We start from the raw sequence: 15,592 nt of genomic DNA on the forward strand, positions 1-15,592 counted from the left end.
GTCATCGCCAGATACAATCGATTTACACTCGACCACTCCAATGCGGCATCAACTCAACCAATGGATTTGTCCTTCTCAGTGATAGCTCATTTGAACGCCAGGACCAGGTAAGTTGACTTTCGATTATGGATGATAACTTCAATCTTAGTAGTGAGCATTAATGCTTATTTTCTCCGGTGAATGCTTAAGTTATATAGACTCAAACTCGCCCTGCAACATCTACGCGCTCTCCAGTATACTGCTGTTGCCATGGATAGCCGATTTGAGCATTTGGTGTAAAAGGTACAGCAAGATGTATGCCATTTGTTTTTATGACATAAATACGTACATTTGTATTAAAGGCAAATTTACAGAGGCAACTAGGCTATAGTGAACTGCTTCATATCCAAAGAGATACTGTACAGGCTGTTGTATCGTCTAATAAGAGGAAAGTTGATGGGAGGTTGTTGTATGACTTTAACGGTAGAATTAGCACGCGTACAGCACACTAACTAACATAATTTGCAATGTTATGGGTGTGTCGCATAAAAACAACACCAACGGCTATTATCTGATAACGGACAATGCCCCATGCATGCTCCGATTGCAGTCGAAATTTAGTTAAGGCTGGAGATCATAAATTTCTATACTTAACTACCAATTCATCGTTCTTGAATCCTGTTGAAGAATTTGTTCGAAAGCGAGGGCTGATATAATGACAGACATGCTGACTGAGGGAGAACGACTGAGTGGTCATCGACAGCTCTGATCCTACGAACAGAATGCGAAACGATGCTGTGAGTAAAGTGGTGGGGACATATAATAACATCAGAGGGCCTCTTCCATTTATGCGTTGACTTCGAACTTATTCAACGCTTAGTCTATGTAGGCAGGACTCAGGAATACGATGCAACGCATCACATTCTGCGTCCACCACTGATGCTGTGGTACTGTTACTGCGCTCAGAAATAATAAACTGATCAAAAATCTGATCCCGCAAACACAATGCAAAAAGATGTAGTGATTAAGGTGGTAGGAACACTTGAATAACAATGTGAATTGCAGAAGGATTCAGTGGGCTCCTTCCATACAGGTTTACGAAGTTTTTGGTAGTAAAATGTTTGAATCACGCTGTTAATCAACGTCTCCTTATCCTAAAAGAATCTATTCATTGGCATACATCGAACTCTTTTACTTTGGATCAACTACTGAGCCGTTTTTGGCCATTGATTCTTGCTGCTTTCTAATGACATCAAGCTGTATAAATCTCTCAACAATATGTTGTTCTTCCGGAGTTGTGTGGTTGACATGATCGGTCTCTTCGATGCAGTTGGTTGAGAATTCCCAGCGGTTTCCAGTGGCAAAGTGAGTATACTCAGTGTATTCGTCAGCGTGCTTGTTTTTGTCACGAGCCAAGCCTCCATTCCACCAAAAAGGTCGCCCGTCTGTACCAAGATGAAGCTGATTTCCACATACTCGATTAGCATCACCTTCTCGGGCAAGTCCACCTAAAACTGCTCCATATGATCTAATAAATGCATATGGAGTTTGAGTCATTTCGTACCCAACCCAAAATGTCTTTAAACGAAAGTTAATAAACCCATCATAATGATTTCCTCAACGTATCATGGGGAAAAACCTACTTCTTTGTCGCCATGAACATGCTTGTATGTGACTTCGTCGCGCTCCTTCTTCGCATTCATCTTACAAGAGGATAGAAGTCCGAGAAGCGATTTGGATTTGTTAATGACTACTACCCCAGATTCCTGTTCATGGGACGATGTGAGATTCCACCATCTGGATCGCGAGATCTGGGTGCTATAACTTGGTAAAAAGGAGAGTAACCAGTCTCGCCCTTTTGTCCAGTTGGGAAGTATGGTGCGGTCATAAAAGAACAATGTACCCGTTTTAAGGTATGCAGGGTCACTGAAAAGGTCTTCTGGTTTTCGGAAAAAGAAAACATCTGCATCTATCAGGATGACCTCAGTGAAGCTAGACGCTAACATCGAGAATGGCTTAATGGCCCAGCCACCGAGTTTGGTCCATTTGGGATCAAGTATTTTGGAAATATCCACAGTTTTGACATTGGTGAATTCCGTTTCAAAGTACACCCGGTTTGCGGGCGAGAGGTCTTTTTCATCAATGTAAAATATCTCAATCGGAATCTGAGAGTTTAGAACTTCTCTAATGGCTCTAATTGAGGTGACTGCGTGTGCATAATGGTTGTTTCCAACACAAAACACAATACCCGACCCATTGGTGGCATTCGCGATGTCCAAGGCAGATTTAAAGCTCGTGTGGATCCATGGATACAATGTATTTTCTAAAGCCTGGAAAAAGTTCCATAGCTTTTCATCGGTCTCTTGGACATTGACTCCTGCTGCGATCATTGAGCCAAACTTTTGAAACAAAACCTTGTACATCCGCTGCTGATTCGTCAGGCGGCGGAAATCAGGAACGATTTCCTCCTCGGTTAGAAGCTCACTTAAGAAAAGCTGGCCTAGCGAACTACTCAGTAACAGGTCGTCAGTATTCGACCATGGTGTTAAAATTTGAGGAATGGCGATATCGTAATCACTTGATAAAATAATGACATCTGAATCATTAGCGAGTAGAGCTACATTCCGAGAAATTAGACACTAATCAATAGCATCACACTAATGAAAACTGCAAGTCTTACCTGGTTCAAGCATAACACCATTACTGTTAATTACGGGTTGATTTTCTCCACTTGTAACCGCTATGCATGTTGCTATAAGCAGAAGGTATTTGTAATTTACAATCGTATGAAGTAAAACCATCGCGCTTATAGGAAAGAGTCTTTTAGCCAGTTCTTTTAAATATCAGGTTGATTTGGATCTAGTTATACTTTTGGTTGCAGGCCTTAAAAGATAAATAAATTTAATGTAGGAGGTGTTAATTTTATCTGTTTTGCCCGGTTATGCATTGCAAGGGCTAGGTTGTTCATATAAGCCCTGATTTTTGCTCCTTACAGGTATTAGTTACTATAAGGTACCTGTTTAACAAATAAGCTGTAAGCATAAGATCTCACGGCATATAATAAAATTTTCTGAGCCTTTGCCAATGCTTAAGGCTTCAAATGCCAGGATTACTCGGAGGTTGCTATGCTGTAGCAGCTCAGATGTTGTTCACCGTCAAGCATGATCTTTGCTTCTTCTGGCACAATCTCTTTCATAAATAATTTTATATAGAATGACGAAAAGCTAAGTAGGCTGTATGTCCCTTGAATGGAATTTCTGAAGCCGACTCCTCCCCAACCTAGTTTCGATTTTTAACCAAGCGGTATTGTCTTGGTCTGGGTTTAGGATAACACGATCGTTCCACTTTACGAAATTTTTGCCACCAATTTAGCTCTTGCTAAGCTTCCTAAGGCAGAGCCAGTTTTGAATTCCAATGTTGATTCCGGACAAAGTAATCCTTAATAGGATCAGTCCTTGCGTTTACAGGCTCCCAGGGAATGTAGCCATGGCATCAAACGTATCGTTATTGTCAGGCTGTGAACCAAGGAACTGGGAAGGACCTTAGTCATTTCGGCACGGTTTGTAACGACTTCTGAATCCCTATTTTTGAACCCGGCAGGTTGAGGGTCCTTTTTTAGGCGCTGATAGCGAAAGCCACTTGTTACAGCAGCTGAATGGAAATCTGCGTTGACGTCTTGTGGTTTAAAATCCCAATAATTCCACTTCTGTTATTAGTTGGTAATGCGCTGGAAGCACTATTGTTTTGATTCTACCTCTACTATCCGTCACTTTAATAAGCCTATGCCTAGTAACTATGCGCTGGACTGGCGGCGACTTCTGGTTTCGAATCACTCTGTTTGGGCTATTCTACCATTTCCTGCAAAGCGACAGGTGTATTAGTGTTAGTTTAATTTTTTGAGGTCAACACAAGTGTTTCATTTGCTGCTTCGTCGGAGGATGACAAACAAGATGCGATCCTACGGATGCAGCATTCACTGGTTGCTTCGAGATCATTCCGGGTCATTGTGTACATCTGCAGCCCGTAAGTCTTCGCCATGAGGTATGAAAACTGACAGTCGGTCACCTACCAAGATTTTTGTTTTGAACTTCTTATTCCTGAAGAAATAATTTCCTATTCGCTTTTCAGAACCTGTCGCTGGAGTATTTCTGGTTGCATGCGTTCCGACACCGTCTCCAGACACTGATTCACGTACCTAGTCATGTTCCAAGCACGAGGGCAGGGAAGAGCAAATCCATACATGGTTAAGAGAACTGGCATCTTAGAATGAATGGCAGATCATTGTCGTTTCCCATATGAGGTCGCTTTATTCTGTCTCTTTGTAGCTAAAATGGATGAAGAGATCCAAAAGTACAATTCTTGTTGGCATTGACTGTCGCAAATAGCGCCCCTTTTACGTTGCTAGAGTATAGGAAAACATAACATAGCATGACTTTTCTGCTGTCGTAGATAAACTTTTCTGGTGACTCCCTTAGAGACAGATCTCTTCAAAACATTTCCATATACCCACAGATACACTAATTAATTTTTAGCCCCAAATATTGAATTAAATGCTGTGTTTCGTGATTCGCACTGCTTTCTAGCTAAAATAGGGAAAATTACATCTCCAAGGGAATAAAGGTGACAAGAGAGTGGAAAGATCGAACTAGCAGATGCGTATTGACTTGAGTCGAAGTCAAGTAATGGGATTGAACGTTTCACGTCAACAATGTAGTCTTTAATCCATTATGGAAAGGGGTGAAACTAAAACAGCTTTGTTGTTTGGAAGAAGTGCATAATTGCCCACAGCTGATTATGAACTACTTGGGTAACAATTTGAGTGAGGACAAGGAATTCAGACAAATTATTATGCGGTGAACGAGATGGTACAGAATAAACGATCACCTTACACAGTAATCTGGCCCCTTGTCAATCCGTAATTGCACAGGGTTTCCTAAGAATATATCAAGAGTCTGAATGTAGTTTAGCATACTCGGCCATTGTTTGATATTGAGACGAAGGGTAGCAATAATAATTTAATTTCACCTATGTGTTGTAAGCGTGGTGAGAAGAAACTGACTAAGTTGACTCAAGGCACTACTTTACAAAGTCTGTGAATGATATAACGTTGCATCCATTGCCCAAGCCATACTTCCATCTTTTTTTTTTTTTTTGGCTAATTATGCCTGTGTTGTGGATAATCGGCTCAAGCACATTCATCCAAAGTAGAGACGACACGAAACAAGAACTCTCGGTCGGCGTGCAAGCGTTCTCATGATGCATGCAATTCTTTCATGCTCAGGAATGCGCAAGGACGGTATACATTCGTCGGAAAAGTTAGATGAATAGATCTCTGCAAAATGTTGGATCAGTTTAGTATATAATAATGCGTGATGGAAGATGCATTGAGTTTCTTCAGGGGAGTTTGACCACTCTGGGTTGTATAGACGCACAAGAGGATGATCAAGATAATCGAGTGCGTTGTAAACAAATGCGGGTACCGTTTTACAATGATAATTGCTACTTTTCAATTTAGAAGTTCAAGAGGACACATCCAGGTACATTAGTCAAATAAAGACCATGAACTTGGTGATGTTTTTCTTCCGCTCGTATAAAAAGATCGTCGGTTTAATGGAAGTGCATATGGATTTCTTACGTAGAAACGTGTAAGGTGGTCGTTTATAAATGGCTCAAAAAAGAAAAGGCGAGGCATGTCGATGTATTTTTTCCTTTGGAAGACCCAGTTCTATAACAGAATTGATGGCAAATGAGGGCACGCAGTGTTAAGGAAGATACACCATGAGAGAAGGAACAGCAGTAGTGGTTAAATGAATCAAAGAAACATGCAGGTTGGATTTTTTCAGAGTTCGAAAAACTACCGTTTACGAAAGATTGTTTACAATTGCTTGCTGAATTTGGAAAGCTGCAGAGCACCAAGCTTGTCGATATTATAAAAAATGTTTAGGTGTTGGAAAGAATGGAGTAAACTTTCTTTTCTACAATTACATAATTGGCCCGACAAGCCAGGACTTGTAGCAACAGGTCGACGGCAAACCAACAGTATACACTGATTATTGTTAAACGAGAGCAAAGATAGCACTATCCATCTGGACTGATCACACCGGGACGGCGAATACTTTTCATCACAGTAACATTACTACCTTGAACTTAATTTTACCATGACTAAAATGGAAGCATCTGCCGCAATGTCCCCAGCCAAAGAATCCGTTTCTTCTCCCGGCGTTGATAGCAGTAAAGCATCAACGTCAGGGAAGCGCGCCAAAACGACCCGCGCCTGCGACGAATGCCGTAAACGCAAGGTAACTTGATAAGTTTCAGATAGGTTTACAATCTCCGTTACATAACAACAACTTTTTGTTCTTAGGTAAAATGCGACGGAGCGTATCCTTGCCAACGCTGTAACAAAAATGAAACGCCTTGCGTATTTGCAAAGCTTCCCCCAAAACGTGGCCCTCCAAAGCAATACGTTGAGATTTTGGAGACTCGGTTAAAGCTGATCGAAAAGGCTCTTAAGGAGATTGATGGATCAAAGCAGTTTATGGGACTGGAGACGAATGTGGACTCACAAGAGGAGGATTGGGCAGTTCAGCATGTTTTAGAGGACACTGATCAGCAAGAGCAGGCCTGGGAAACCGAATCGTGGGTCATGTTAAATTCAGGTAAGGACAAGAACTAGCGTATATGAGAAAGCAAGCATTTGTTTAATAGGAGGCATGCTTAGATAATGAGACGATATCCCCTTCTCTACTGGAGCAGAAACAACGACCCGACCAAATGACACAGATTTTTGATGCCACACCACACACTCTTAGTGTCAACGAGATTGGACAAGGACTCTACGTGGATGACCGGCAATGTCGCACGGATCGAATCCCGTCCATGTATAGTGCACCATCCAGTGTATTTTCTGAAAAGAGCACTTCTGCAGCAGAAGCTTCGCCTGAGTCAGCTTCCAATGACTTGCCATTGACAATGTATCATTTGGAGCCGGAACCACTACCACCTCGTAAAGTGATTGGGCCGAATACACTTTCTAGTAACATGCCAGCCTTGATCGAAACATATTTCAAATATGTCCACAAGTATGTTCCAATTATCCACAAGCCGAATTTTCTGAAGCAAATGCAAAACAAGAATAATCCCCCTTCGCTGATTCTACTGAATGCTATGTGTGCAGTTGCAGCAAGGTGGCATGAAGCTAGCGACGCTAATGCTGGCCCACCAGGTGTTACATTTTACCAAAAAGCGTTCGCTTTGATTGACGATCACTTTGATGTGCCTAGAATTTCCACCATACAAGCACTTCTCTTGTTGATAAAGTATCAAGAACAACATCATCGATCCGGATACTTCTTCCGGCCTTATATGTTTATGGGTATGGTGACAAGAATGTGCGACGACATTGGCCTGTCTCGCACGCAAGGCAGATGCATGGGCGACGCTGGTGAAATTGAGATGCGGAAGCGGACCTTTTGGGTGGCCTATATGTACGATCTTTTGATGAGGTGAGGAATTCATGTTTATTTCTAGCACAGTAAGCGGATCAACATGAATTAGTTCTCTCATACTCTTCATTCCCTCATTTATTTCGGGCGGAAACAGCGTTGAACAAGGACGAAAGCCACATTTCACTTCAAATGAATGCGACCAAGAATTTCCAAATGCCACTGCTGAGGAAGGTCCAGAACTGGAGGATATCATAAGTAATCACAATGTCCTTATCCAACTCAGTAAAATAATGGGCGAGATCTATCGTCTAGCACGTTTGATCGCTTTTAGAAAAGGGAGACCTAGAAGCATGCTCGAAGTGGTAGAAGAGCAAGGAAAGCTATTCGTTCTTCACACCCACTTGGAAAACTTTTTACATGAGCTGCCCGCAACCCTCGCATACACCCCAACTACGGACCCATACAGTTATCCAGCTGATAAACATCAGATAAGCGACTCATTTGTAGGATTTTTGCATATGCAATATCATTTTTCAATTATTCTATTACATCGTCCGTACATGATGAGCCCACTTCCAGAAATTGGAACTGAGTTTACGCCTTACCTTCACCGTGACTTGTGTGCTTCATCGGCATCGCACATAACCAATATCGCACAAATTCTTCTGGACAAAGATGACATAAACGAGTTTTTCTATCCAACGCGAGGCGTCCAACATACAATTCATTTTGTCATCGCATCCGCAACAGTTCATCAGTCCAAAGCAATGCAATCTTATGATGGTCCCGATCATGAAATTGCAAAACAACAATACCTGACGTCCATGAACATTTTGAAGGCACTTTCGAAAATTTCACCTTCCCAAAGCTTTGTGAATGCCATAAAAGATGCGGAACTAGCCCACATGTATGGAAGAATGGCTGTCAGTAATATGGATATGCAGGGACCTCAACAGCAGCCACAAACACCACACCCAGAAGCTGTATCATTTCGAGCTCCTTCTAGGCTTCAACGTTCACATAGCGATTTAACGTCTCCCGAGCTAGCCGAGCTTGAATGTCATCAAACACCCAATTCACCTGCATCTTTCCATTCACAAATATCTCAATTGGCATCCAGAGCAAACAAACGGTCCCCTAATAGCTCTTCAATGCTAAGGCACTCCAGTGCTGTTATGTCGGACCCGCTGAATTACGCAGCTCTTATGCATCAACAACAAGGTGAAGCCATGCGCAACATCAATCCTCCAAATTACATCGATCGATACCAACAGTTTGCACGCCCACTTGGACATTCTATAGGCATGTCTCAGGATGATTTGATGATGCCATCTGTCCTGCCATCGATGTTGCCCCCAGCCCCAGTGCCCAATCGTTCTCAGTCTACCAATCGGCTCATTCCTAGCCGTCCGAGATCATGGGTTCAAAAAGCTGTTTCGGGATTCAATGTTATCCCGTACAAGCCAAAGCGCGATGGTATCAGCAAACTGAGTAATATTTCACCCAGTACAAGCAGCAGTAACCCTCGCAATAAAAATGCATCTCCGCAAAGAGGTTTGTCTCCAGCCCCATCACGTACCAATTCAACACCTCGAGTTGCACCATATGGACGTCCAGTTTCCTTAGGCCACCATCGCCGACATACAATCAGTGCTGTAACTTCAGATCAGGAATCTGAAACACAGCGTTACAACCAGCACGGGCGCCCACATACCTGGACATCGGCACCTGGCCCATCCGCGGACCTAAATCTTATGCTTAATATCGCCACGCCACTGAATGCTAACGCAGCTGATGATATGAGGGAATCAATGATGGTGGATAGCAATGCCGCCGCTGACACTGATGACTCCATGGTCCAGTTATTGATGAACGATAGCCTGCAATGGGACATGTTACCTCAGTAGACTGTACCCTGTAACATTAGGCGTTTCAAGAATTTCAATATATCCCCCACTTGCAAGCAGTGCAGGTCAACTACCTAGCCGCTCGCCCATACCACGTTTTCGATTTCATTTATTACCCTTTCAATGACTGTGCCAGTACATGTATGTTTCCACCTCATTATTTTGTATCGCATGCCACTTTATACATTTGCTTCCTTTCCGCCACCAACGTATTTTCAGTCGTATCTGATGTAATATAGTTTAGTCAATGAAAATCACCCTCACCATATTTATAAACTGCAAATTCACTTTTTTGTAGTAAAGTTACATTCATTCATCGAATGATGTATGGAGGAAAAAGAAAACCAAAAGGAACGCGAAAAATGGCTATATACAGAGAGAGAAAAAGGAAGAGAGGGGTGATGGTATAAATTGTTTTCATGCTTCGGTGGGATTCAAGTTATGAGGTATCTGAGGACGATTTCTTTGCTGCAAAATGGTCACCAAATCATCCAAAATCCTATCACAATCCTCAGGAGCAAAGTCGAGATCGTCCGCACCATCTTCAGCTGCGAAAGGATCCTCCATCTCAAACTCTCCATCTCCCATGGGTAATGGAGGCATGTCTATCATGCCTACCAACTCAGGGTTGGTATTGTCTAATTCTCCAAACTGATGGATGAATCGCTGTTGTTCGTTGCCATATACAGGTGAAGGTAATATGCCGACATCTGATCTTGGTGGCATTGAATATGAGTGATCCATCATGGAAGTTGAAGTAGGCGGCATGTAAGTGCCGTTTTCGGACATGGGTTTGACCTGTGGTCCAGGAGGGGTGGTCTGTGAAGTCAGAGTTTTTCGGCGATCCATAGTTTCGTGTATACTATGGCCATTGCTTTGATGGTGGAAAGTGTTAACGTTGTTGTGGTGGTGATCTGGGTTAGAGGTAGCCGGAGCTGGCAATTGGTAATCGCTGTTTCGACTTGGCACGGCTGCAGAAACTTGCTTACGAGGTGAATGCAGACCTCTCCGCTGTTGAAGAGAATACAAGGACTCAGAATAAGGTGAAGAATCCTGGTTGAGAGATTTGTCTGAATGACTCAAACGTCGAGCCATTTCCGCTTCAAAAGAGCCTCCATTCCTCTGTTTACCATTGGTATCCTTAGGAACAGGTTTGAATCGATGATTATGTAGTGGGGGCGATGAGGAAATTGATTGCGGTGGTGGAGGTGGCGGTGGTGGTGGTGATTTGGGAGTCATCATATGCTTATTTGCATAAGGTGTGAATGATTGACCACCCGTTTCTTTCAATTGCTTGAGTTCCCTAGTCAAATTCTCGACTTGCTTCCTGTAGCTCATATTTTGTTCGGCCAGTTTACTCATTTCTTCTTGCATAGCATCCATCTCTTTGACCCTAATTTCTAAATCCTTGACATAACGTTCTCGCCTTTGTCGAAAAGCTCTTTGTGCCGCTCTGTTTTGAGCCGCTCGTTTCGCAGTCTGTACCGCCTTCTTCTGATCGTTAGGTCGATGACCATTCATATCAGGCGAATGAGCGTCTGAAGACGGTGGCGAAGCAGAATTGGTTGGCTCAGGTGATGGGGACCTCCGTCGATGTTGCGGGTATGGTTCAAAAGTAGGTTCTAAGAAGATCGTCCGCAATAGCTATGATAAATACAAAACATTCCCCGGAACCTTACAAACTGTATCGAAAAAAGCTTCTTGCTTACTGTGTTCTCTTATGGGGCTGTGCAAACCTTCCCGGGCAGATGACGATCGCCTGCGATCTGTGACAAGATGACAACGTGTTGCTGTCAGTGTTAGCAACATTGAGCTCAATACAGCAAAACGTAATGACGAGATTATTTACCTTGAGATACCATGTAATTATGGCTCGATGAGTAGTAATTTGACTGCGAAGATGGCGTTGGAGCTGAGTAATGTACATGATATTGACGATTGGCTGGAGGCGGTGGTGGTGGTAAAGGCGGTGGAGGGTAACGATGTGTAGTCATGGAGAGAAAGCGAAACGTATGAGAAAAAAAGGCGGCGGGCTTTGGTGAGAAAAAGAAGAGAAAAAAAAATTGGACCCTTGTGCGCTGGCAAATGGATAGATTCTTTCTATATCAGAGAGGTATACACTATAACGTGATCATTTTCAGCAAGTGTGCTGGGAACCGTCTTTTTCACAAGGTCGTACTACTTCCAGATGCCTTTAAATGAAATCGTATGGGGTTCGTTCCAAACTTTCCCCACATTACAACCTGGGGAAACAGCAACCCAAAGGGTTAGGTGCCATGCGAGGGTAAGGGCATATTCCAGGTACGACAGTAGCTCCCGAGGAAGGATATGACATAAGCCGTGGACATCATCGGAGAACAAAGAAGTGACCCAAACAACAGGTGTCGTTCGTAACAGCTGTCCGCTCATTTTACCGTCGTCTCAAACAACACCAGAGCAGTTTTTTATGTTCCGCACCACCGTTGATTGCGTAATCAGGTCATAGTATTCTGGAGATATCCTCATTACCTGGTCTACTTTTTCAATAGAGACACATAAAAATAACCAGATCTGTACACATGGAAGATAGAAGTTATTTACTGTTACTTTTTTTTGGCCATTCGTTTCAGTTCTGTAAAGCACTCGATGTTTAACTGGGGTATTTTGATCCGAGGAACTAGCCTGGCTGGTGGAGATTCAAAATTTTATTCTTCCGTGTTGATTTCTTATAAGGACCATGAGCAACCGCAAACAGAAGTTAGCTTTTAACCCTTTCCTCACTAAAAGTATGTCATACATCCCTACCTACGATTCTTTGGATGCCATATACGATAAATCCTTCGTCGCTAAACAAGGGTAAGTGGAAATAAAGATGGACAGCTTTCTGGCTCCATGTTTTACTCACTACCTGCTCAGTGCTCGTTACCAAGCTCTGTTAGACAAGTTCGAGCAGACTTATCATCGCAAGCCAGACTTCATTGCCAGATCTCCAGGACGTGTTAACTTGATTGGTGAACATATCGATTATTGCGGGTTCGGAGTGTTGCCTATGGCTGTTGACCGTGATGTTGTTATGGCCGTCGCTACCACCAACGACGATACCAAAGTTCGCGTCGCCAACGTCAACTCCAAGTACCCTTCCCGCGAGTTCGACTATGAAGGTGTAGAAAAGATTGTCACCATTGATTCCTCTAGCTTGGAATGGTCCAACTATTTCAAGTGTGGCTACAAGGTAGGAAACTTTAACGAGGTGGACAAACAGAATGTGGGGAAAGCTGAAAACATCATCTGATCACGGTCTTTGTTCCACAGGGTATGCTCGAGCGTGCTCAATTAAAAAAACCCAAGGGTATGTTTGTCCTGGTAGATGGCAATGTCCCAGCCGGTTCAGGTCTGTCTTCTTCGGCTGCTTTCTGCTGCACGTCAGCACTGACTGTGATCACCGCCAACGAGCTCAAGATGACCAAGCAGGAGCTTACTGAAATCGCTATTGTTGCTGAGCGTAATGTAGGCGTAAACAGTGGTGGTATGGATCAGTCTGCCAGTGTCTTATCTGAGCAAGGCTTTGCTCTTCATGTTGAGTTTGTCCCCAAATTGAAGGCTGTCCCCGTCAAACTACCTGAAACTCAGCCCAAGTTAGCTTTCGTCATTGCAAATACTTTGGTGACGGCCGATAAATTTGTGACCGGGCCTAGAAATTATAACCTCCGTGTAGTTGAGACCAAGGTTGGCGCGTTATGTCTATCCAGAGCTCTAAAGTTGGCCAAGCCTGTCGACACTTATAAGGAAGTTTGCGACTCTTACTTCTCTGGCCAAGATGTGTCACAAGACGAGCAACTGAAGAAAATGCTGTCGGTTGCCGATCAAGTATTCACCAACACAACTGGCTACACTCGATCAGAAATGGCTGAGCTATCTGGTGTTGCAGAGGATGAGCTAGTCAAGGAATATATGACTCGCTTCCCTGTCGAAACCGACGTCTTCCGTCTTCATCAACGAGCCATTCATGTTTTTGGTGAGGCTTTGCGAGTAATCCAATTTGGAAATGTCTGCGCAAACCCACCAACCGACTCTAACCAAGTTTACAAACAACTTGGTGGTCTCATGAACCAATCTCAAGAATCATGCTCCAAGCTCTTCAACTGCTCATGCCCTGAACTTGATGAGCTCACTGCTCTTGCTCGCGAAACTGGTGCTGAAGGATCTCGACTAACCGGTGCTGGTTGGGGTGGCTGCACTGTTAGTTTGGTGCGTGAAGATCAAGTCTCAGAATTTATTGCTACTATCAAGGAGAAGTATTACAAGAAGCATTTCCCAGAGTTATCTGAAGATCAGTTGGACGACGCTATTTTGGCCACTAAGCCATGCTCTGGCTCTGCTGTCTTTACCGGATTTTAAATCGACAAGCCTAGCCTTTAATGTTTGTGTTAAAAAAAATGATTGGTGTATATGGTAGATGTCCTTTTCAAAAACCTCTTGTTCTGATTTTCTGTACTTGAACCTCAGCTGTTAATATTGTTGTATTGTCTTCTCTCTGTATCTTAACGCTTATGGGGTTTTATTTCCCACTTAAATTACTCTGATAAAAGAAGTAAATTTGGCAAATTGACATCAGTTGTTAGTGTAATTTAGTACAAATAGCAAAGCATGACGGATCCTTTGGCTATCCAAATCACCAATCCATCATAATTTTTTGCTCAACTCGTTTGAGAGATAATAACACTTTTCATAATTGTACTTTCATGGTATTATGGCTATTCTACAAGAAGATTAAAAGTGAATCACAATACCCAGAATTTTCTTGACAAAGCAGAAAGTTTGTTGGATGGGTCGCTGTGAAATATCCATGATGAGATTTCGGAATGTATGTCCTATAATTGACCGCACTTGACTATATTCATCTCACGGAACGTTTTTTCGAGCCCTGAACAGCGAGTAAGAACACAAAATATCAGCTTGAAATGCTTTTCCAGCGCAATTTATGGCATGTGCCAGCTTTTAACTTTAGAATGACTGCACTGAAAATCAGGTTGGACAGGCACCTTCGCTACAAATTATCAATAGAAAGACATGATTTAGCTCTAACATCAATAATTAATAGAGATGAATGTTTGCTTTCAAATGGATAAAGAAAACTTTCTTGCTGAACCAACACTTGACGAAACGAAAAAGCGGTAAATCCATGTTCAAACTAAAAATTCTGACGGACGATACTATTCCATCTGGTAGACTAGGATCTATTGAACACAATGTAAATTACATTTTACCTTTTAGAAATTTGTAGACTATTACAGGCTCATCCCAAATTTTCAGTATTGGACCTTACAATATGACGCTGAATGATTTACCCGTGGCATTTATGAGTAATTACGATTTTTATCCTGTTAGCTTGTCAGCCTCAGTTTAAAAATTACTAGAATCCATAAAAAGCGTTTCATACTTTCAACAACATTTGCCGTATAAGCTGAAAAAATGTGAGTATGACTGTAAGTGTGGAGAACCAGCATGTCGCGTGATGAAGCCAAGTTTAATGATGCACTTCGAAATTTTAAATAAATGCTACCAAGGGTGGTCGCCTTGCATATCAGCTTGCAGAATTCATTTGTTTCGAGAGCAAGATTTGTGTTACAGTCTTCATGCCGCTGTGTTTGTAAAATGAATTTTTCAACGGAGTGTCATTGTGAAGCAAAGGTTGAAACGACTAAGCAGATGTACTTAGTCGATATTTGCTTTTTGGTAAAGACCCCTCTGCTGGATCAGCAATCCAATTTTACGTACATAACCGAATAATCTTGCACCTTTACTGTAAGGTAAAGAAATCAGTATGCTATAAGAAATCGCAAACTTTCATTTACTGGTCAAACGAAGCTAGAAAAAACATTTGAAATAGCGAATACAGCATATGAGACGATTAGGAGGAAATTGGAGGGCCCACGTAAATGAGTGTCGCATGCGAATTAGGAGATTTTCTTTAGGACTTTCCATAACGCCCTCGCATCATGGCATATTAAAACCGCCAGAAAGGAACACTACTTTGGGATGTATCATAATGCACTACGCAGCATACCTTACTTATTTTTTCTCTCATTAACGTAATATATTACTTAAATTGAGTCTGGCTCATAGAAAAAGTGCTGAGCAGGTGACGTTGAAGCTAAATGGCTAAAATGGTGGTCAATCGCTCGGGATGCCGGAAAGAGGACCGCTCAACACACTCTTTACGCCCGCTAAAAACTTTTATATTTTCCAACTGAGCATTTTCTCCTCCCTGTTTTTCTT

General features: G+C 42.5%; 7 protein-coding genes across 7 annotated transcripts; 3 read left to right on the forward strand and 4 right to left on the reverse strand.

The window, feature by feature from the left end:
- Positions 1–600, forward strand: K450DRAFT_262000 (uncharacterized protein). The gene is made up of 3 exons (XM_051592396.1): positions 1–107; positions 190–294; positions 371–600. The coding sequence occupies exons 1-3, from the start codon at positions 61–63 to the stop codon at positions 489–491; spliced, it is 273 nt and encodes a 90-aa protein (XP_051440391.1). The 5' UTR covers positions 1–60; the 3' UTR covers positions 492–600.
- K450DRAFT_262001 (uncharacterized protein) lies at positions 370–989 on the reverse strand. Its single transcript, XM_051592397.1, has 2 exons — positions 515–989; positions 370–442 (listed from the first exon to the last, which is right to left on the reverse strand). The coding sequence occupies exon 1, from the start codon at positions 806–808 to the stop codon at positions 614–616; it is 195 nt and encodes a 64-aa protein (XP_051440392.1). The 5' UTR covers positions 809–989; the 3' UTR covers positions 370–442; positions 515–613.
- A 181-nt stretch (positions 990–1,170) lies between these two features.
- On the reverse strand, positions 1,171–2,369 carry K450DRAFT_180893 (uncharacterized protein; the record flags this gene model as incomplete). The annotated part of the gene is made up of 2 exons (XM_051584350.1): positions 1,171–1,557; positions 1,623–2,369. The coding sequence occupies 2 exons, from the start codon at positions 2,367–2,369 to the stop codon at positions 1,171–1,173; spliced, it is 1,134 nt and encodes a 377-aa protein (XP_051440393.1).
- A 3,588-nt stretch (positions 2,370–5,957) lies between these two features.
- Positions 5,958–9,543, forward strand: K450DRAFT_262017 (uncharacterized protein). Its single transcript, XM_051592398.1, has 4 exons — positions 5,958–6,278; positions 6,344–6,638; positions 6,701–7,484; positions 7,582–9,543. The coding sequence occupies exons 1-4, from the start codon at positions 6,138–6,140 to the stop codon at positions 9,332–9,334; spliced, it is 2,973 nt and encodes a 990-aa protein (XP_051440394.1). The 5' UTR covers positions 5,958–6,137; the 3' UTR covers positions 9,335–9,543.
- Positions 9,543–11,420, reverse strand: K450DRAFT_262022 (uncharacterized protein). Its single transcript, XM_051592399.1, has 3 exons — positions 11,184–11,420; positions 11,044–11,100; positions 9,543–10,956 (listed from the first exon to the last, which is right to left on the reverse strand). Exons 1-3 carry the CDS (start codon positions 11,326–11,328, stop codon positions 9,752–9,754), a joined length of 1,407 nt encoding a protein of 468 aa, XP_051440395.1. The 5' UTR covers positions 11,329–11,420; the 3' UTR covers positions 9,543–9,751.
- Positions 11,421–11,937, reverse strand: K450DRAFT_262024 (uncharacterized protein). The gene has a single exon (XM_051592400.1). It carries the CDS (start codon positions 11,741–11,743, stop codon positions 11,513–11,515), a length of 231 nt encoding a protein of 76 aa, XP_051440396.1. The 5' UTR covers positions 11,744–11,937; the 3' UTR covers positions 11,421–11,512.
- A 116-nt stretch (positions 11,938–12,053) lies between these two features.
- On the forward strand, positions 12,054–14,122 carry K450DRAFT_262025 (uncharacterized protein). The gene is made up of 3 exons (XM_051592401.1): positions 12,054–12,169; positions 12,230–12,545; positions 12,626–14,122. The coding sequence occupies exons 1-3, from the start codon at positions 12,102–12,104 to the stop codon at positions 13,709–13,711; spliced, it is 1,470 nt and encodes a 489-aa protein (XP_051440397.1). The 5' UTR covers positions 12,054–12,101; the 3' UTR covers positions 13,712–14,122.
- Positions 14,123–15,592: the final 1,470 nt, after the last annotated feature.

This window comes from Umbelopsis ramanniana (genome assembly GCF_025399195.1).
Source record: "Umbelopsis ramanniana AG unplaced genomic scaffold K450scaffold_92, whole genome shotgun sequence".
Lineage (NCBI taxonomy): Eukaryota > Fungi > Mucoromycota > Umbelopsidomycetes > Umbelopsidales > Umbelopsidaceae > Umbelopsis > Umbelopsis ramanniana.